Raw genomic sequence first — 21,642 nt, forward strand, 5'->3', positions numbered from 1 at the left:
ATTTAGAATTAGAAACATTAACACAACACGAAAATTAGGTTCTACTATTATTTCCTTGGCAAGTTAACTGGAGGTAGAAATTATAAAGATTCTTCTTTCCAAAATTGTTCAACAGTTAGGTGCTTTTGGTTTCATTAGCCTTTTTTATAGAACTTCTTGGCACCCCCATGCACCAAACAAACAATTTATGGTTATGATGCCAGAGAGACAGAGTTTAATAATATGAATAACTTTGTACTGTGATAATTTATAAATTTATAGGAGTAATTCTTATCCATAATACTCAGAGACAGGTTTAGTTTAAGTTTCTAGGGAAAAGCAAAGTTAACATCAGACTCAGGGATGTCAACTGTAAATTTATAATATCCTGGTTTCTGTTCCTCCATTGCTCAGTATGGTTCAACAAAAAAATATCAGAGAGCATATGATTTGAACATAGTGCTGAAATACAAGGGTCAGAAAAATCCAATTCTCATTTTGTATTTTACTTATACTGGGGAAATTTCAAGATAATTGGTTCATAATATTGTTAACAAAATAACCCGCGTCTGTTTATGCAGAAAGAAACACAAAATCATGCACCACAATGACTAAGACCTACATGTTTGGCTTAATTGTCTCTAATACAACTTCATCTGCATATGTAAGCCATAGTAGATGATAGAAGCACAAGACACCAACTATGGGGAACGGGCCTGTTCTACCAATAATACATTTTATGCTATATAATTATAATTAGAAATTATGACCTAAATTATAAAAGAGTATTATGCAATCAATATGTAATAATAGATTCAATTTATTATTGCTACGAGTATGCATAGTAATCTTTCTCTCTTCTGTTTATTTCTTTATCGATTAATATTAGGTTTTAGTTTTTTTTTCTTATGTTCACTTTTCGTTTACGTGCATAGTTAACTTATTATATCTTACACATCACGTAAATTAGACTATCACTATGAATGCAGCTGAGCTTTCCATGAAATCCATGATTTAGGAATTTGAATCTCTGACGGTTTAGATTTGAACAAATAAATAGCTGAACTGAGCAATTTTCAAGGCTATGGTAGACTTTCTTGGGCCTTTTTAGTAAAGGTAAATTCATTTTATTTGGAGGAGAAGAAAAGGTGCATAACTTTCATGTAAGTGTAACAAAACTGCCTACCCGGTTCACATCCTAAAAGATTATACAGATAAATGCATCTGCAGTTTAGTATAATTACAGGCTTATCTCTGGCTGGAGATCTTGCTGCTTCGCCAAGTCTTCAAGTATGCTTACAATGTTCTGAGCCAAATCATCATATGATTTGGCCACCACAGAATCCGGATTGGACACTACTATGGGAACTCCATCATCAGACCCACTTCTGACTTCCTCCACCAATGGTATCTGTAACATGGACCAAAGAATAATTATAATCTAGAGCAGAAACACCAGCGAAATATTTAGTTACAGAAAGGCAAGTAAGAACCCTTTTTTTCCTTGCATTCAAAATAACATACATACTTTTATCCTTCTATTCAAATTCAAATTTAGAGTTTCCTGAGCACGTGTTTCCTGCTAAAGTCAAATAGGACTGGAAAGATAACCTAATGTAAAAGAATAGCCTTTTTCTGAATACTAAAGGTGAGATTAGACATAAAAAACATGTAAACTATCGATGCGAGGAAGGCATAGAACAAGTGAGGTAGCTCCTTAAAGTTTTTTAAAGGACAATACACAAAGTTTAATGAATAAATATATATAAAAGAACATCTAGTTTACAGTAAGCCTACTCCAGCTACTTTGACTTGAAACTTTAGAAACTGGATAGAACAAACACCTCGCCGACAAATCGCAATCCCATTTCTTCGGCAGTTTTACGAGCTCCTCCTTTCCCAAATATGAATGACGGTTCACCACAGTGTAGGCATTTGAAGTAGGACATATTCTCTATAATACCTAAAATCTGTGAAACATATATAATTTTCTCAAATATAAATAGGCAGCATTGTCAAGTCAGACGGGGAAAAAAATCTTTCAGGAACTTCCAATATATGTTTCCTTAATGTTAAAAAGCAAAATTCAGTGCATTACTTTAGACAGACAGACATGAACACCATGACAGAGAGAGCATTATCCAGTTGAAGATAAATCTAGTGTAATTGTAAATCTTTGTTGTGGATCCAAGAATTCAAAAGTTTACACATTTTTAAAGAACTATCGCCCAAAAGCCCATATATGAAAGAGGGGTCATGTAGAGTGCAAGCGGTGACAAAAAAAACATTGTCAAGAGCCAATATGTGACTCGAAATTGAGATACTCTATCAAACAAAATAACAAATTAATTTAGGCTAAAAATGAGATTACAAAACTTATTGTTTGTTTTTGCATTTATAGCACCCCAATGTCTGCTCATTTGTACCTCTGGCATCTTATTTGTCTAATATATATATATATAATAGAAATTCTCTCATCATCACATACATGTACATTGCATTGCATAGTTATCTACAGCACCTTCCTCTGATGTGTGAAATTAAAGTATTAAACAGTAAATACCCTTCCCCCGACAATAATGAGAGTATCCGATGAATTTAGATAACTACTTGAGGTAAAAATGAGCAAATCTTAAGGTATTTGAAATACAAAAGTAATATTAGAGATTAAAAAGAAAAAAAATACGGTGCTGGAGGTTTTCTAGCCTTTTATATTGTATAGATCTTACAGGTACAGCGACTTTAGTGAACATATTAACTCCTCGTCGAGCATCCATCAATGCGACATCCTGAGGAGTTGATACTATCAAGGCACCTGCACCAAAATGAAGGCTGATATTATCAAAAGAGAACATGAATAACTTAACATGAATATATAATAATTATGTCACAACTAATATCAAGTCCACGGAACAATGAATAAAAGAACATGACACAATTTTAGTCGTATAAATAAAGAATGAGACATTCAAACAAAATGTTGCACCCATAGATATATATGTTTTTGTACAGATTGCAGATGCAAAGAAGTATAGGATATAGTCCCTTGGTTGTCCCTCTCCTCCTCCCCGATGAGATTTAAAAATCTAGCCTTCAACTTAATAATAAAAAAAGGAGCGCCCCCTCAACTTGAGATATCACAATCTTCAGCCCAATTTTTCACAAGCAAATGAAATCTTGTCTTTATCTCCCCTTATCTTAATTAGGCGGAGAGCATAGGACAGTGTATCCGAACTTCAGATGCTGGATATCTCACGCGCAGACTTCTAGCCCTAATGGTGTCAACCCAATTATGAGATCAAGTCATTATAATTTTTGCTGTTAAATAATCTAAAGCATCCGAAATCATCATGAAGTTGGTAGATACACCCTGCATTCTTTATAGGATATACATAAATAAAATGTCAAACATAAGAATTATGACCAATAATGCGGCTTCATTGCAACATTAAATCACACAACGGTACAAACCACAACAGCGACCTCAGAATTTTTCACGTAGTATGTACAATAGAGATATGTTTAAAAAATTATATGTAACTTGTTACCTGATAATTGCAACCTTTGAGAAATAGATATCTGGGCATCGCCAGTACCAGGAGGCATATCCACCACAAGCACATCTAAATTTCCCCAATCGACTCCCCTGGTCAACTGTTCAAGAGCTTTCATCACCTGCAAGAATAGAATATTACATAGTTTAACTAATGTTTAAAATATGAAATAAAGATAGTTGAACAAGGTTGTGTTATTAATACCAAGAAATCTAGTATGAGACTTAAAGTTAATTTTAATCCATTTGTTAAAATTTTAGCTGGAAAGGTAGGACAAATGGAAAAAGAAATTAAAAACAAAACATCATTTTGACATACCATAGGACCTCTCCACACGATTGGAGCTTCTTTTTCCACCAGAGAACCCATTGACATACACTTGACACCATAGTTTTGAATTGGGATCATCTTATTGACTAATACAGAAGTTAATTAACATTATCAAAGGTAGCATATGCATACACAACTAATCAACTGGATGGAAAATTTGAAAAAGGATTTAAAAGATAAAAATCAGATAAGTAGCCTAATAAGTTATAACACGCTCTTTTGAGGTATAAGTGGAAAAGAAACTGATTGTAACTTGTAAAAGTGTACTAGTTTTTCACATACATGCTTGAGAGAATTTCCCAGAAGGGTGTTCTGTTGTTAGGCAATTGAGTTTGATATGAAATGATAAATGCATTTGTGGAAGACTTCTGAACAAAAATTGTAAACAGAAACAACTTACTACATAACTTAAATTTAGGCAACGGTAGCAATAGCAGCTCAGCTCCCATGTCTCAAAAAGTAAGTATTAAAGAAAGAAACCTAGGAGAAACACAAGTGTCACCTGCACTCACTTCAGGCTTTCCATGAAGTTTCATCATTGTAGGTATAGACGGTCCATAAACGTCCGCATCAAGCAACCCGACACTAAGTCGGCATTTATTAGCAAGTGAAACAGCCAAATTAACTGTGAAACAACAATTATGCAAGAGAATATCAGGTCATGCACAACGCATCTAGAACCACTCCTGACTAATTTTGCTCATGAAAGAAATACTAATGCACGATGGCCTTTTGTGTTGATAACAAACTATGAACACAAAATCGAGATTTATCAAGCTTCCGCATGTTGTCTAAGGTGGAATGTACAAAAGGGTTGACAAATGCTGACTCAACCCATACTTTTGAAACAAGTTCTCTGACATGCTTATTGACATAATTAAAGACACAAATTCCAAAAACGACATGCATCACTATCTTGGCCAGAATATAACCTGAAAAAATAAAAATGCCTCAAACTTTTGTGCAGTGCCTGACTATCACTAAACTCTTGAACATGGCCGAACTCCGCTAAAAATTGGCTAACAATGAATTCGTCAACCAAAGCGCTAAATTTGATTACTCATGAACTCCACTCTATCTATCATTCAAGCTTAGTAGTTCATTGTTATCAAATTTCATTTAGTTTACGAACAATGTGTGGTTGAACCAAAATTGCCACCCACAAAACTCGAAACCAACTATGATACAATTCAAAATTGTACATCAAATAACTTCAGCCATACCATATAATCAAGATCACCATCACATACAAAAGAACACAATAAAAATAAGAGCTTTAAGAGTGATTACCAGCAGTAGTAGACTTGCCAACACCACCTTTACCAGAAGCAACAGCTATTATATCTTGAACTCCTTTAATCTTTAAACTTTGCATATTCATTCCCTTCCCACTTTGCACACTATAATCTCTATAAAGCTACAATTTTTACAAACCAAATTAAAAAAATATCAAGAACATTTCAAGAAAATTAATTTTAAAAATACCCAATTAACTTACAGTGAAAGATCTACACAGCCTCTTCATATACTTCAATTGATGAAATGGGTCAGTGAGATAAGTCTTCATATTGTGTATACAATATCAACTGAGTCAGAAAGATGGTAAATTACAGTGACCCGGATCGAAAGATACAATCTTTTTGAAGGGGTTTTAGTGGGTTTTGATTTAATTCGAAAAAATGTTATAAAATAATTTTTTTGTGCAAATACCTCCTTTCATTTGAATATTTTATTTTGTAATAAAAAAAATTTTGATACATATCTGATAAATCCGTATCTCAATAGTAATATCCAAATTAAAAATACAAATTTTTTGTAATTTTTTTAAAACCCAATTCTTAAATTCGTATTATATTTAACCAAATAAAAAATACGTAAACAAAACAGTATTTTCGGCCATATATTTTGAAAATGAGTATTTTTCACTATCTAAAAAATGTTAGAAATAACTTTTTTTGGGTATTCTATTTTGTACTAAATATGCATTTGACATTTGATTATTCAATATTTTTTTATGGTATGCGTATATCAATGATAATATCCAAACTCAAAATATGTATTTTTGGTAAATTTCTTACATATCTAATTCTCAAATGCTTGTTACACTTAATCAATTAAAAATTCATAACAAAAACAATATTTTCAGTTATGTAATTTAAAATTGGGTATTTTGAGGCATTTCACCCAAAAAACGGGTATTTTTCACATAACCCATTTAATTCATTCTTTTTAATAATATTTATTATATAGTCAAAAAAATTACAAATATAAGTATTTTTTGGCTGACTAGACTTTTTTTTAAAAAAAAATATATATATTTTTAATTAGCAATATTTTGGGGCTAAACCCAAATCAAATTGTTCTCTTCATTTTTAGAGCTCACTGTACTTTGGCAGGCTCAGGTTAGTATACATGTACATCACTGTAAGTATTGTGTATATATGTGTGTGTTTTTTATTTGTGTACTTTATAAACCCTATATCAGCAAAGCAACAACACAATACTTTAAATCATTACTGCATTTTGTTAGTGTTATGTTCTTTAAATTAGTGGCCTATTGTTATGAATAAAACTCATAGCTTTTTGTATGAATGTGTTGTAATTATTAGTTTGGTTTACTCATATTTTGCTTGTATTGGTGGTATAATCAAGAATCGCCATGTCTATTTCCAAGAAACTTTTGGGTTCTTCTGGTGTTTATTTTCGGGCAATTAGTTGTCGAAATCATGTGGGTTCAGCTACTTGTGCTCCTGCTACTCACTTTGTGTTTTTCTTGCTTTAAAATGTTGTCTTTTTTTGGTATGGTGTTGGCATTGTTTGAATTGTTAGATATTTGTTCGATAAACAGCTTCACACAGCTACTCGTTGGAATCGTCTTCAACGAGGAAGGTATGGTGCTTTCCTAGCTTAGGTGCATTTTTCAAGTGATTTTCATATTTTATATTTTAGGTGTAATGCCCCCTTATTTATTAGTGCCAAGTTTCTTGTAAGTTGATTCCAAACTTTGTCGAAGTATAGTTTCAGTTTAACCTTTTTTGTAGGAGTATAAAGGTGCCATATACGTGAAGATTGAGTGATGGTATAACTCGATAGCAAGTAAACTTTTGCTGCCCAATAAGGAGCAGAACCCCCTCCTCCCCTCGGGCAGGTTCTCCAAAATCCATGATCTATGAAATAATAGCGTTTAGCATATGTGTTTTCACAATTTCACATAATTATAATAATCTAATTCCAAAACTTTGTACAGTTATGCTGCAAGTAGATAAAAGATAACATTTTATGTATGTTTTACCTGTTGTGGAACAATTTGTAGGTATATCCCGTATCTGTAAGAGTTTTCTTGTTCTTTTATATACACTACTAGACTTTGGATAAAGGAGGGATGTTAATACACTTTGATAACGCTCAGCCCTCCTTAGTTCCTCCTTCCTGTCATATCTTGTTCTTAGTGTGGTGTAGCTGCTGGTAGGTTGGTTTCAGACTTTCTGCAAAACAATGTCGTTGGTGGCACCTCCGACGTGAGGATAAAAATGATTAATATAAGGCAAGAAGAATGTATCTATAGGTATATAGGTATATGGGTGTGTGTAAAACAGAACATACCCGAACACCATATTTGTTGGAGTATTTAGAGGCCAATGATTAGAGTTTTGGGGTGTTACCTCGAAATATGGATCATTCCACGAGATGGTGGTCGGACGCATGGAATGCGTAGATTCCATACATGTGTATAGGGTGCTGAATGGGAAACACGTGTAAGGATCATCTTGGCGTGTGAAGAGTCGCGGACGAATGTGCTAATAGTGATAGGTTATCATTTGTGTCTTTATTTCGTGCACGTGGAGGAATACCGTGCCGCCGTGTCAAGCTTTGAGAGTTGACACCTTTCATTGTCTTGCATGATTTAGAGGAACGTGTACGCACCATTAAGGCCGTTCGACCGTTCATGCTTAAAGACCCCATGTGTTTTGTCCTTGAGACCCTGAAGTCCTGCATGGGTTCATCCTCAAGACCCTTAAGGACCCTTAAGCAATTATGAAGGTTTGGATATTTGTGATTCTTAAGTCCTTGATTGGATCTCAGGACTCAGGTTACTTAAAAAAAATTGATTTTGTGCCCTGGAGTAAGTGAACACAAATTATAAAGATTTGGGTTTATTGGCTTCTTTAAGTCCAAGTGGTACCCCAGTTTACATTAACAATTTGATTTTTTTGCCCCCCGTAAGTCGATTATCAGTTGTGAAGGTTTGGATTTATTGCTTCTTAAGTCTGGAGGATGTCTCGAGATACTAGAATGGGTTTTTGATTTTTGCCCCCGGAAATTGGTTTTGGGCGTAGCCGAACACCTATTATGAAGGTTTGGATTTTTAGGCTTCTTAAATCTGGAGGGCATCCGGGTTATTTAGAAGAAATTTTTGTAAAACCTGAAGAAATATTTTTTTGAAATTTGATTTAATATTTCCAATGTTTTCTTGAAATTGTTTTACAATATAAAAAATTTCAATTCAGTTTTGTTGTATTATCAGTATACTAACAATTGAGAGTTGCATCTTGTGCTTAACTTTTTTTCAAGAAAGTACATATTTCAGTTTTTTATCAGTTGAAAGGGGTACCAGTAGCTTTTTCACGTGTAACCAACTAGATTGCACCGCGCCTTGCTTTGTTGCAGAGAACAACTAATAGTCCTTTCTCTTTATTTTTATTTTTAGTGTTATCTTTCTTCCTTTTAAAAGACTGAACTACACCCCATTCTTTACACACTATTATATAAAAGCTCTTAGAGATATCTTGACTGCATCGAGGGACCTTTTCTTCTTTGATTTCTTCTTCCTTTTTTTTGGTCTTTTATGTACGTTTTTCTCTTGTGTATTACTGTTTTCATTTGTTGCTCTTGTTCGGTCCTATGATTAAAATCAACCTCCATGGTCTGTATTATTTAGGAAGTCACACAAATATGTAGCATACTACAACAGGTAAGTTACAAAGATTGGATAAACAACAAAGGATCAAGTAAACATAATGGGTTAGGGAACATATCACATTGAAGGCTTATCAAGCACAACGAGCCTTCTCAGGGCGCTTAAGGCCCCTAAGCATTTCCATATCATTATTAAAATGAAATGAATCCAAAGGTTCTTTACTAGAGTTGCCGAACAACCAACCCACTATGCAACCGTCAGGGTTAGGATATACACCTAAAAGTCCATGCGTCAAGCTCTTTGAGAGGAATTTGTTAAAGGTCGCGGAGACCCAAGAGGTGGGAATATAGCTCCCTGGCCATTCGGGAGGGTTTTGACTTTCTTGGTCCGACTTGTTTCGTTATGTCACCAAAAGTTTTAGGACCTTAGAGGGTAGATGAGGATTTTAAGTCAACTGGATCTCTAAGAGAGATGTTTTACTTGTGTATATTCTCAAATAATGTCGTGCTTAAATTACTGACGCTTTATTATTATTGAATAATAGCATCTATTGAGTCTCATATGACACAAATGAGGAGGCCATACATGTACTATAGCCTATAGGGACTTGGAGGACCCAGAGCCCGAACCCATTACTCTGAGTTCCCCTGACGGTACTTGGATGGATACCCCAAATTTGTTTTATCCGAGAAACTCTAGAGTGTCCTCAGAGTTTAACTTTAAAGATTTGAGTCGAGCCTTTGAAACACGGTCTTCCAAATCTAGATATGTTTACAACAAGAGACAATTAGATATTTTCTTCACCCAGAATCATAATAAAAATTTGACTTCTAGTGATGCAAGATGACTTGTACTACGATGTTAAAGCATTTTTTACTTCGATGATAGGGCATAAATGGAGAGTTCCTAAATCTGATAAGAGGTTGTATCATCGTCTAGAGGCTGGTTGGGTTGGCCTAACCTTAGAACAATGAAGGTTGGTCTTAGGTCGAACTGTCATCATTTTATCAAATATCTTTGTTGATACAAACTTCATATCCCTACTTACCCCGAAAAACATCAGGTGCCTAAACTAGTTTATCACATGTTGCACTATAGGGATACTGAGCCAATTTTCTATCTCTTTATCACCATGTTTAGTATCTAAAAATCATCTACTGTGCTCTTTATTGAGCTCCACTTTCGAGGGAAATTAATAGGATATGACGGATCAGATTGAACTCCTTTAAGGGTTAGCACGACGTATCGGCGGTGGTGATTGGTTATTCAATCTCACGAGTTTCTCTTTGTTTACTCCGCAGTATTGTACCGGTAAAATTCAAGTTACGAGCATGGCCATTCAGAGTGATCTTTTGAATCAGCCGATTATGTGTGTAAGCGGTATGAGTGAAAATAATATTAAGACTACCAATGACGTGGGGGATGTCGAGGCCGAAAGTGTTAGTCAATCGGTTGAGAAGCTGAGAAGGATCGTACTGAAAACTGGTGGCAATCCTTGCATTCCACAGTTCCTTGCATTCCATGATTGCCACCATAGAGTTCATATTCTGGGTTAGGTCATCTTTGGTGTAATACAGTTCCTTGCATTCCACGATTGTCAAATTTCTTTTACCCAAAATTTAAACTATAGGGTTGCAATCATAAAATGCAATAAAATGTGGAATGCAAGGGTTGCCACAAGTTCTCAAATCGATCCTTCTCAGCTCCTCAAACCGATTAGCCACCACCTTCAGCTTCGACATCCCCAGTCATTGGTAGTCGTTTTCCTCTTCTCACTCATATCGCCTACGAACATAATCCGCTGATTCGAAAGATCACTTTGAATGGTCGTGCTCTCGTATTTTGGGTTTAATTGATATGACACTGCCGAATAAAAAGAGAGAAACTAGTGAGATACATGAATATGGCATAGACAAGTGCATATACTCTAACTAACTTGTGTAGGCAAAATTACTTATTACCCAAAAAATTGGATTTTCATTCTCGCAGAAGCGATGCCTTTATAAAGATAATCCAAAGGTATGGCAAATATTTACAACGAAAAGTTCCGGAGTCTCTTTAACCGGGTGAAAGGAGTCAATGATGAACTTCAAGCAGAAATTGAGGCATAAATTCTTAATCATCACTGCGGATAAATATGAACTTGCCATGCCAACTCTTTAAAAGAAGTTCATTTGTTTCATAGGTTTTTCAGATCTGTCACATCTTAAAGACCCTCACAGAAGTGGAGTTGAAAAAAGGACGACATGATTTTTGGATACTAAACATGGTGAAAAAGAGATAGAAAGTCGGCTTAGTACTCCCTTTAGTGCAACATGCGATAAACTAGATTAGCCGCTATATGCCATTCGAGGTAAGTAATAGGGATATGAAGTTTGTCTCGGCAAAGAGATTTGATAAAATGATGACATTTCGGCCTAAGACCAGCCCTCAATTGCTTTAAGGTTATGTCAACCCAACCACCCTCCGAACTATACCTCTCACGAGATTTAGGAACTCTCTAGTCATACCCTATCATCGAAGTAAAAAAGGCTTTAACCTCTCATACAAGTCATCTTGCATCACACCGGAAGCCAAATTTATATTAGAATTTTGCGCGAAGACAAGATATAATTGTCTCTTGCGGTAAACATATCTACACCGGGAAAATCTTGTTTCCATGGCTCGACTCAAATTTTTAAAGTAAAACTATGAGGACCTCCTATAGTTTCTCGGATGAAACAAATTTTGGTGATGTAAAGAAACAAGTCAAGCCAAGAAAACCTAGACCCTTTCGAATAGCCAGGGAGCTATGTTCCCACGGATCTCCGAGACCTCTAAGAGTGATGTGTCACTTGTGTATATCCTCAAATAATGTCGTGCTTAGAATACCGACGCTTTATTATTATTGAATAATAGCATCTAACGAGTCTCATATGGCACAAATAAATGGGTCATACGTGTACAATAGGGACTTGGAGGATCCAGAACCAGAACCCATTACCCTGAGTTCCCCTGATGGTACTTGGTTCGATACTCCAAATTTGTTTTATCCAAGAAACTCTATGGCGTCCTCAGAGTTTAACTTTAAAGATTTGAGTCGAGCCTTTGAAATACGTTCTTCGAAATATAGATTTGTTTACAAAAGAGACAATTAGATATTTTCTTCACCTAAAATTATAATATAAATTTGACTTCCAGTGATGCAAGATGACTTGTACTACGATGTTAAAGCATTTTTTACGTCGATGATAGGGCATAAATGGAGAGTTCCTAAATCTGATAAGAGGTTGTATCATCGTCTGGAGGCTTGTTGGGTTGGCCTAACCTTAGAACAATGGAGGGTTGGTCTTAGGTCGAAATGTCATCATTTTATCAAATCTCTTTACTGAATACAAACTTCATATCCCTGCTTACCCCAAAAACATAAGGTGCCTAAACTGGTTTATCACATGTTGCCTTATAGGGGTACTGAGCCGATTTTCTATCTTTTTTTCACCATGTTTAGTATCTAAAAATCATCAATTGTGCTCTTTATTGAGCTCCACTTTCGAGGGAAATTAATAGGATATGACGGATCAGAAATGAACTCCTTTAAGGGGTTGGCACGACGAGTTCATATTTATCAGTGGTGGTGATTGGTTATTCTTGTATCTCACGAGTTTCTCTTTGTTTATTCCGCAGTATTGTACCAGTAAAACCCAAGTTACGAGCATGGCCATTTAGAGTGATCTTTTGAATCAGCCGATTACGTGTTTAAGCGATATGAGTGAAAAGAAAATTAAGACTACCAACAACGTGGGGGATGTCGAGGCCGAAAGTGGTGGTCAATCAGTTGAAAAGCTGAGAAGGATCGTACTGAGAACTGGTGGCAATCCTTGCATTCCACAGTTCCTTGCATTCCATGATTGCCACCCTAGAGTTCATATACTGGGTTAGGTTATCTTTGGTGTAACACAGTTCCTTGCATTCCACGATTGTCACGTTTCTTTTACCCAGAATTTAAACTATAGGGTTGCAATCATAAAATGCAATAAACCTTGGAATGCAAGGATTGCCACAAGTTCTCAAATCGATCCTTCTCAGCTTCTCAAACCGATTAGCCACCACCTTCAGCTTCCACATCCTCAGTCATTGGTAGTCGTTTTCCTCTTCTTACTCATATCGCCTACGAACATAATCCGCTGATTCGAAAGATCACTTTGAATGGTCGTGCTCTCGTATTTTGGGTTTAATTGATACGACACTGCCGAATAAAAAGAGAGAAACTAGTGAGATACATGAATATGGCATAGACAAGTGCATATACTCTAACCAACTTCTGTAGGCAAAATTACTTATTACCTAAAAAATTGGATTTTCATTCTTGCAGAAGCGATGCCTTTCTAAAGATAATCCAAAGGTATGGCAAAGATTTACAACGAAAAGTTTCGGAGTCTCTTTAACCGTGGGAAAGGAGTCAATGATGAACTTCAAGCAGAAATTGAGGCATAAATTCTCAATCATCATCGCGGATAAATATGAACTTGCCATGCCAACTCTTTAAAAGAAGTTCATTTGTTTCATAGGGTTTTCAGATCTGTCACATCTTAAAGATTCTCACGAAAGTGGAATTGAAAAAAGGACGACATGATTTTTGGATACTAAACATGGTGAAAAGGAGATAGAAAGTCGGCCTAATACTCCCTTTAGTGCAACATGCGATAAACTAGATTAGCCGCTATATGCTATTCGGGGTAAGTAATAGGGATATGAAGCTTGTCTCGACAAAGAGATTTGATAAAATGATGACATTTCGGCCTATGACCAGCCCTCAATTGCTTTAAGGCTATGTCAACCCAACCACCCTCCGAACTATACAACCTCTCTTTTGATTTAGGAACTCTCTAGTCATACCCTATCATCGAAGTAAAAAAAGGCTTTAACATCCTCATACAAGTCATCTTGCATCACACCGGAAGCCAAATTTATACTAGGATTCTGCGCGAAGACGAGATATAATTGTCTCTTGTTGTAAACATATCTACATTGGGAAAATCGTGTTTCAAAGGCTCGACTCAAATTTTTAAAGTAAAACTATGAGGACCCCTAGAGTTTCTCGGATGAAACAAATTTTGGTGATGTAAAGAAACAAGTCAAGCCAAGAAAGCCTAGACACTTTCGAATAGCCAGGGAGCTATGTTCCCACTTCCCGGGTCTCCGAGACCTCTAAGTGTGATGTGGGAGTGGGATCCTTATGGTCTTAAGGACGACCACGTGAGGGGTCTTTACGCATGAACGGTAAGAGGGCCTTAGAGGTCCGTGTACATTCTTGTAAATCATGCAATACAATGACATGTGTCAACTCTTTTAAAGTGTGACATGGCGACTCGAATATTCCCCACGTGTCTGAAATAATGACACAAATGATTACTTGTCGTTATCAGCACATTTCGTTTTCTGCTCTCCACGTGCCAAAATGATCCTTACACGTGTTCGCCAACACGTCCAGTCACCCTTCCGAGGAACAGTCCAAATTTTGAGGTAACACCCCAAAAGCCAAAACCCTAATCATTGGCCTATAAGTAGTTCAAGGGATAGGGTGTTGGGGTAGGTTCTATTTTACACACACCCCCATATACCTATAGGTACACTTTTTCTGCCTTTTATTCTCAGAAAACCCGTTCTTATTCTCACGCAGGAGGTGCTGCGGAGCCGCCACCCTTCTGTGGCATTGTTTTGCTGAAATCCTACCAGCAGCTACATCACACTCCGGACAAGAGAAGACGGGAAGGAGGAATCATGGCGGACTGAGCGTTATCACACTTTGTAGCAGTTCTTTAGTTTTTCTAGAAATGTGAACTTTAAGTATCTCGTTCTAATATTGGTCTCTCTTTGATCAAATAGTATATCTTTTGTTACTTCATCATGAGCATCAGCTTGGGGTTTCTTTAAGGCTATTTCTTATTTTGGTTGAAATGGAGAGTTGCCCCTTGTCATCTGTAGTCTTCTTTTATCTAAATGAAGTGGGTGCTTCCTTGTTCACTTTTGATTGTATTTTTTGTTTTATTTAAAACTTCTTCAACTGTGCCCTATATCCCTGCTTGTATGCACATGTTTTCTCCTATAATGCAAATCATCCCCGACCAGTTACTTTTCAACTTGGCATAATTTCTTGATATAAGAACGTGAATAAACTGATTGCTACCGTTTGGTCCCTCTAATGTATTACCTTGGCCAAGGTATTTATGCTAGAACCACCCCAGAGCATATGTTCTGGTTCCTGGTCCGCTTTGGCTGGTCCGCTTTGGCACTGAAAATGGGGCATTATATGCTGTGCTTATTACTTTTTTTCCCTCTGAACCTTGTTCTTTTGGTTTTAATATAGCCTATTATAGGTGATCTTGCTTTTCTACCTTTCTGGCATATGTTGTTTTCCTAGTTTTGCAGATATTGATGTAATGTATCAGGAAAAAGTTTGAAAACAATAACAAGATTAGTCTGGGTGGAAACCGCAGAAAAGTTACTAGAGCAAGGTGATAAAACCACAAAACAACAACTAGCTCTAGGATATCTGTTTTGCTGAAGAGAGGAATTTGTTTGGATCCTAGCCCATTATACAATAAAACTATTAATTTCAAGAATCAAAGTCTTCCAATAATAAATGATTGCATTTCTTTTATATAGGTGTAAAACCCCAAAGCTTAGAAAAGTATAAATCATTAAATCCTAATAATAAGGAAACTAGTAAAGACAGTGAAACAAATCCTTTTTTATTATTTTATCGACCTAGAATTCTCCTAACAAACTATTTACACTATATAGTAAATCTCGTAATAATTTACAATTTACTTTTATTGTTGATATTAACATAAAACAAAAGGCATTATTTTAAAAATATTGCTCGGCATTAACTATTGATGGAATAAATTATTTCAAATCGACACTTGCACTCATCAAGTCCATGTAATTTCTTATGTAATGCAGACTGGATCATCTTTCTTTGCTTTTCGGAAGCTGTCAACTTCAGTACTAACTCCTAAATCAAGTGAAGGAACATTTCCCACGGCGCAAGTTCTAACTCCAGAACGTGGCATAGGTATGTGAAAGGCTCAAAGGCATAGAGATTTTATTAAACTTTTCAAATTTTTTGGTTAAGATTGATTATTGTTTATATGTGTGTGTGTGTGTTTCACCATGATGAAGATTCTTTGCATTGTGCCTGTGTGTTGAGGGGTGGGGGTGAGTGGTGCTTTAAAACATACATAGATCATCAATTCATCATCCAGTAGAGACTCTGTAATACACTACAGTCGATTCTCAACTGCAAAAACACAAGACACGACAGATTGAACACAAGAAGGAACTAAACAAAATATTTAACTCACTGCTTACTGATAATAAAATAGTCTCCAGCTTGCTAGGAAGGAAAATTACAATTCTTGGACATTCGAGAGGCCAGATCTCCCCGAAAACATAAAACACGACTTACTTTCTCGATCAGACTACCATATTCCTCTTGAACTCTTTACTCCGACCCCACTGCTATTCCTTCCCATTTTCTTTTCTTTTTTTAATTCTTTTCTGTCTTTTATTTATTCGTTATTTCTTTTGCACCGTCTCCTGGTATATTGACTATTATGGTCTTCGGTCTGTGCCTCACCTAAGCCCTCCCTCTGCAACCTAGTACTTCAGTCTAGATCCGCCTAAGATTTTTTGGATGCTATTGAAGATATTAGTAATTTTGTTTTTGGTGGGAAAATGCTGTTTTTGAACAATGGCAACATAGGCTAACAGCCTAACACATTAAGGATGGAAGAACTGTAGTTCTCCACTGCTATTCCTTCCCATTTTCTTTTCTTTTTTTAATTCTTTTCTGTCTTTTATTTATTCGTTATTTCTTTTGCACCGTCTCCTGGTATATTGACTATTATGGTCTTCGGTCTGTGCCTCACCTAAGCCCTCCCTCTGCAACCTAGTACTTCAGTCTAGATCCGCCTAAGATTTTTTGGATGCTATTGAAGATATTAGTAATTTTGTTTTTGGTGGGAAAATGCTGTTTTTGAACAATGGCAACATAGGCTAACAGCCTAACACATTAAGGATGGAAGAACTGTAGTTCTACATTGTAGCTCCAAATCAAGAACCATCATCTGGAAGTGAAATCACATCTGTACGCGATAATGGTGCTGAAAAAAAATGAAGTTTGATAAAAATATAGTTTAAATACTCCAGACTGGACTTCTATTTAGTTTAAAACATGATTTAAGGGTCATGAGAAGAACACCAATTCAACTCTCACTGTATACTGGGATAAGAACTGACGTCGGACGGGCATGACGTAGTATTAGTGTGGAGTATTTTGGAGCTGTATATGTTCAATTACTAAATCTATCACCAAAACTTTATGAACTTGTCGACTTTTCTTTGATTTAGTTCATCCACTACATTACAGGAATCTATCAGGATCTGGTAATACCTGTTACCAATTTTAATAATGAAGATAAGGGCTTTATGGTTTTGGCTGGTAATGTCTTTGACGTTCCTATTAGAAAGGATATTATACACCGGGTTGTAAGATGGCAGCTTGCAAAACGACAACAGGTACATGTTGTGCAACTTGTATTATGAGAACTTAGCTAGACACTTAAATGTTGGCCAGGCAAACATAAATAGTGATGTCTTGTGCTAAAATTATTGGAGTTAGTTGCTTCGGTCTTCACTTAATTTTGAATTATCACATAGGACTTTAATGTCTTTGTTTGTGCAATGAAGGCATAATCTTTCCTCATAACATGATTAGGTTTCCAATTTTTAGTTGTAGCTAAGGAATACCGAATTACGCTTTCTAATATCCTACAGGGAACTCTTTCCACCAAAACTATTAGCAAGGTCAGTGGGACTGGGAGAAAGCCATGGCCACAGAAGGGCACAGGTCAAGCAAGGCATGGTTCCAAGCGTGGACCTCAGGTAATTATATGACCATTAGCTGTTCATTGATTTGGGTAAAAGTACTCGGACAGATATTGATAGATTTGTTTCACGGGTAACAGTGGAGACATGGTGCTACTATGCATGGTCCAAAGCCACGAAGTCATGCTATCAAGCTGAACAAGAAAGTTCGTCGGCTAGGACTTAAGATTGCATTAACAGCTCGTGCAGCAGAAGGAAAGGTAATTTTCATCACTATCTGTACCTAGCAACCTCTACTATTTTGCAGGGCCGGCCCTATTGCAAGGGCAAGTAAGCCTTCACTTAAGGCCTCAAATTTTTTAATATTCTATATTCATAAATATTTTTTTTATCAGAGTATGTACTATGTGGTATATAAACTCGTAAATAGATAAAATTATCAGTATAGAAGGTCAAATGTCTTTCTTTTGCAAAAAAAAATAAGATTAGATAACTTAAAGTACAAAAATTATTATTGTAGTTTCACATAGTTTAAGGAGACTGTTGCTGATTTGATTCTACACAATGGTAATTAGTATCAAAAGAATTTTTTTTTATCAAAAATTATGTACGAAAGGGCCTAATGTTTATATCCTCCCAAGGCCCCAATTTGGGTTTATACCCATTTGAGATTTGACACGATATGGGTATGACATTAAAATTGAGAATTCCTGGAGACAGAACTTGCAGTGTTGGCATTGCGCATTTAGATGTCAAAACTTGCAGGTATCAAACCATTAGAAATTAATTTGCATTCTTTACCTTTTCCCAGTGAGTAGCTGAAATCAGTGACTTATCTTTGTATCTTTGTTATATGTTGTAAATAGTCACAGCTATTAGTTTGCTGTTATCTAATACCCCTGCGTTGCTATGCAACAATGTGGTAACCATTCTCAGAAAAATAAAGATGATTAAATATCAGCTACATATTCGTGTGTGTTATAGTTGTAGAATGTAGAGTATCCCTTTTTTATTCATTTTGCAATATGTACTTGTATTTTACTTGGAATGACACAGGCAAAGATTGTTAAGGTTCGTTTCAGTTGGTGTGAACCCTATTTGTAGTTAGTTTTTTTTCTACTGTTTGCTCTTTAATTTTGTCTTCTTAGTTTTCAGTGTGTTGTGAAGTTAACCTGTTTGTCGGATAATTTTGTTACTTGTGTTCAATTTAGAATTTTTTTATACTTAGTCAATGTTTGCCTCTCTGTTAGTAATCCTGTATGCTCTTTAATTACTACTAAAAACAAGGAATCTGGAAAAAATCTGGGCATTGATCTTTTGTGGGCATTCACAAGTTCAATCTGTGGTTTAACGAGTGAGGGTTGCATTTTTCATTATTTTTCTGTTATTCTATATGTATAACGTGGTTGTTTCCCTTTCCGGCTTCCTCTTTGTTTAATCCTTATTATTTCTCAAAGTAAATGATTAATTTTTATAATCCTGCTAACTACAAATATTTGCCTAAACAGCTAGCAATATTTGATGATATGAATGTTCCTACCCATAAGACTAAGAACATCGTCAACTATCTGAAGCATATGCAGAACACTAAGAAACTTCTTTTGGTGGATGGAGGTCCCATCAATGAAAAATTAAAGCTGTCTACTCAAAATCTGCATTATGTCAACGTTCTGCCTTCAATTGTAAGTCCAGTTTTATTGTTATTATCTTGTGCAACAGAATACAATAAATCCTCGGTCTGTTAAATCTCTTGGTGCCCATTTCATCATTTACGTAGTGGTCATACCCAATTTTTCAACATTATGATAATTTGTTCTGTTTAAAAATACAGTATGTTTTGCAAGAAATATTAGCATGAGATTTGTTTTTCTCTTTATTCTCTATGTGCATATGCCTCCTGGCAGCCTACCCTGTGCTCATGCTCAATCTTTGATATTAATGTTATGCAGGGTTTGAATGTCTATAGCATCTTGTTGCACGACACTTTAGTTATGTCACGTGATGCTGTTAATAAGATAGTCGAGAGGATGCATACACCAATCAACCGTTAAACGCAACATTCTGCTACATTAGGTACATTGAATTTGATGCAAGTGAATCTGGGGTTTGGTTGTCTAAGAAGGAAGGAAAAGAAAGTAATCAAAAGTTCAGCAGCTAGTGTGTTAGTACTTGGGGCACTATCAAGCCGTTTAAGTCCTAAGCTCACCCTTTTATAATTGTAATAACTTTAAGTGAGAAAAAATGTTTGTGAAGGGTCAAAAGATAATTAGGTAGGATATATGGTTGATTGCCAATTTGGTAGTATTCTTTTTTGTTTTTACTAAAGTATTACTTTGAATTTTCCAACCAATTGTTAATGATGCACACAAAGCATGGGATGCTGTTGATTGAACATGCTTAGGTGACATGATCACAACTTTGATGTTGGTTATATGTGCTGGACTCTATTATCAATTATCTCAAACTATGCCCACTTAATAGACAAGTCCACGGCTCATTTTGAGGAAAATCTGAACATATTATCTGCTATCATATCCTATATCGAAATTACTCCCAGAGAGAAATCATATAATTGTCTTTAGTGTATTATTTAAGTTGACTCAGGAGGTTGGAATTTTTCCTCAATTACAGATTTCAACATGTCTTTTATAGATTTCATTTGCATATAATTGGGGGCAAAATTGTAGATAGCAATCCCATGTGCATCCCCCCTTAATATCATCTGGAAGCAATGCCCAGGTCCTTCATTGTGTGGTCTTGGGTGGGTCATGTAGTCCTTGTGGTTTACTCAGACCCAAACAAGGGATCATGAGTTTAGCATCCCTATCATGTACCACAAGTAACACCCTTATTCTTCTCTCTGATGGGGAAAACTATATATTTATATTCTGCGGACCTCACAAACCACCCGGAAATTCTCATGGCGTGTTCCATGGTCTTGAGCGGTTTGGCTGCCCTTGTTTTTTAAGTCGGAACTCGTTGTCAGAAGTATATTTTTATTTTAGTTAATTTTTTCGACTTACAAGTAGAATGTAGTATTTAGTAGGAAGGAATTGGGTGATAATATAAACTGTATTTCCCACATTTTACATTGTAGCCAAGTTTGTTCGACTAGCTTGGATCTTTGGTGTGTGGTGTGTTCTTGCCTTCAAGGATAATAAAATATATCTCTTTCATTAGCCTGCACACAGGTCAACTTGTGTACTATCTAATGCCTGTCCACAACACTTTCAAAAATAATGCTACACGGAGTATACATAGGGAATAGAATTTAAGCAAATTTTATAAATTTTACCATCCAGAACCAGAGCTTATAAATGCATCATTACAAAAGCATAACTTTTCCATTCATTTACGCTGTACAAGTTAAAAAATAAAAGAGGGCTGGTTAGCAAACATATTTGTAAAACTTCAATCCGACCTCGACAAGATTTGAGACTTATGTAAAGTTTATAAAGAAAAATATTATTATTCTATACACCAACAAATAATAATTTTTTGGAGGCTGTGATGTGTCTGGCGGGCTTGTTGTTTACCCAAATTGTGTGCAATAGGGACAGGAGATTCCGGCTTATTTTGGACTCAAAATTGGGGCTTGTTTACCCAAATTGTGTGCAATAGGGACAGGAGATTCCGGCTTATTTTGGACTCAAAATTGGGGCTTCTTGTTTACCCAAATTGTGTGCAATAGGGACAGTAGATTTCGCCTTATTTTGGACTCAAAATTGGGGCTTGACCCGATTTTCGGAAAAGTCTTAAAATTTGACCCATGTTGTCATAATAATTGTTGCGGCATACGGTATCTCGGAAACTTTCAATGGCACGTGTAAGGTTTATGGTTCACATACGAAAGGCCAATCTTTTTTTTTTTATCGTAGCTAACCCGCAACCGCTACCCTTCGGGTGCGAACTGGATAAACATTACGGGTTCACGTAATACCTTGCAAAACACGTGAACCAAGGTAAACAGTATTTAAGCGACAGATTCTG

The 21,642-nt window shown here is 35.9% G+C and overlaps 2 protein-coding genes across 5 annotated transcripts; one reads left to right on the forward strand and one right to left on the reverse strand.

The window, feature by feature from the left end:
• Positions 1 to 1,008: 1,008 nt before the first annotated feature.
• LOC141706849 (iron-sulfur protein required for NADH dehydrogenase, mitochondrial) lies at positions 1,009 to 5,518 on the reverse strand. Of its 2 annotated transcripts, XM_074509713.1 has the most exons (8): positions 5,362 to 5,518; positions 5,154 to 5,280; positions 4,366 to 4,488; positions 3,852 to 3,949; positions 3,528 to 3,654; positions 2,709 to 2,794; positions 1,824 to 1,949; positions 1,013 to 1,390 (listed from the first exon to the last, which is right to left on the reverse strand). In XM_074509713.1, exons 1-8 carry the CDS (start codon positions 5,428 to 5,430, stop codon positions 1,220 to 1,222), a joined length of 927 nt encoding a protein of 308 aa, XP_074365814.1. In that variant the 5' UTR covers positions 5,431 to 5,518; the 3' UTR covers positions 1,013 to 1,219. The 2 variants fall into 2 exon arrangements, with proteins under 2 accessions (XP_074365815.1, XP_074365814.1); XM_074509714.1 differs by lacking the exon at positions 3,852 to 3,949 and having other exon boundaries at positions 1,009 to 1,390; positions 4,376 to 4,488.
• Positions 5,519 to 6,432: 914 nt separating this feature from the next.
• LOC141706850 (uncharacterized) lies at positions 6,433 to 20,787 on the forward strand. Of its 3 annotated transcripts, XM_074509716.1 has the most exons (8): positions 6,433 to 6,752; positions 6,905 to 7,011; positions 15,727 to 15,838; positions 17,195 to 17,343; positions 17,602 to 17,709; positions 17,793 to 17,912; positions 19,161 to 19,334; positions 19,602 to 20,787. In XM_074509716.1, the coding sequence occupies exons 4-8, from the start codon at positions 17,254 to 17,256 to the stop codon at positions 19,701 to 19,703; spliced, it is 594 nt and encodes a 197-aa protein (XP_074365817.1). In that variant the 5' UTR covers positions 6,433 to 6,752; positions 6,905 to 7,011; positions 15,727 to 15,838; positions 17,195 to 17,253; the 3' UTR covers positions 19,704 to 20,787. The 3 variants fall into 3 exon arrangements, with proteins under 3 accessions (XP_074365817.1, XP_074365816.1, XP_074365818.1); XM_074509717.1 differs by lacking the exons at positions 6,433 to 6,752; positions 6,905 to 7,011 and adding an exon at positions 13,379 to 15,275; XM_074509715.1 differs by lacking the exons at positions 6,433 to 6,752; positions 6,905 to 7,011 and having other exon boundaries at positions 13,371 to 15,838.
• Positions 20,788 to 21,642: the final 855 nt, after the last annotated feature.

The sequence above is a fragment of the Apium graveolens genome, chromosome 2 (assembly GCF_009905375.1).
Source record: "Apium graveolens cultivar Ventura chromosome 2, ASM990537v1, whole genome shotgun sequence".
NCBI lineage: Eukaryota > Viridiplantae > Streptophyta > Magnoliopsida > Apiales > Apiaceae > Apium > Apium graveolens.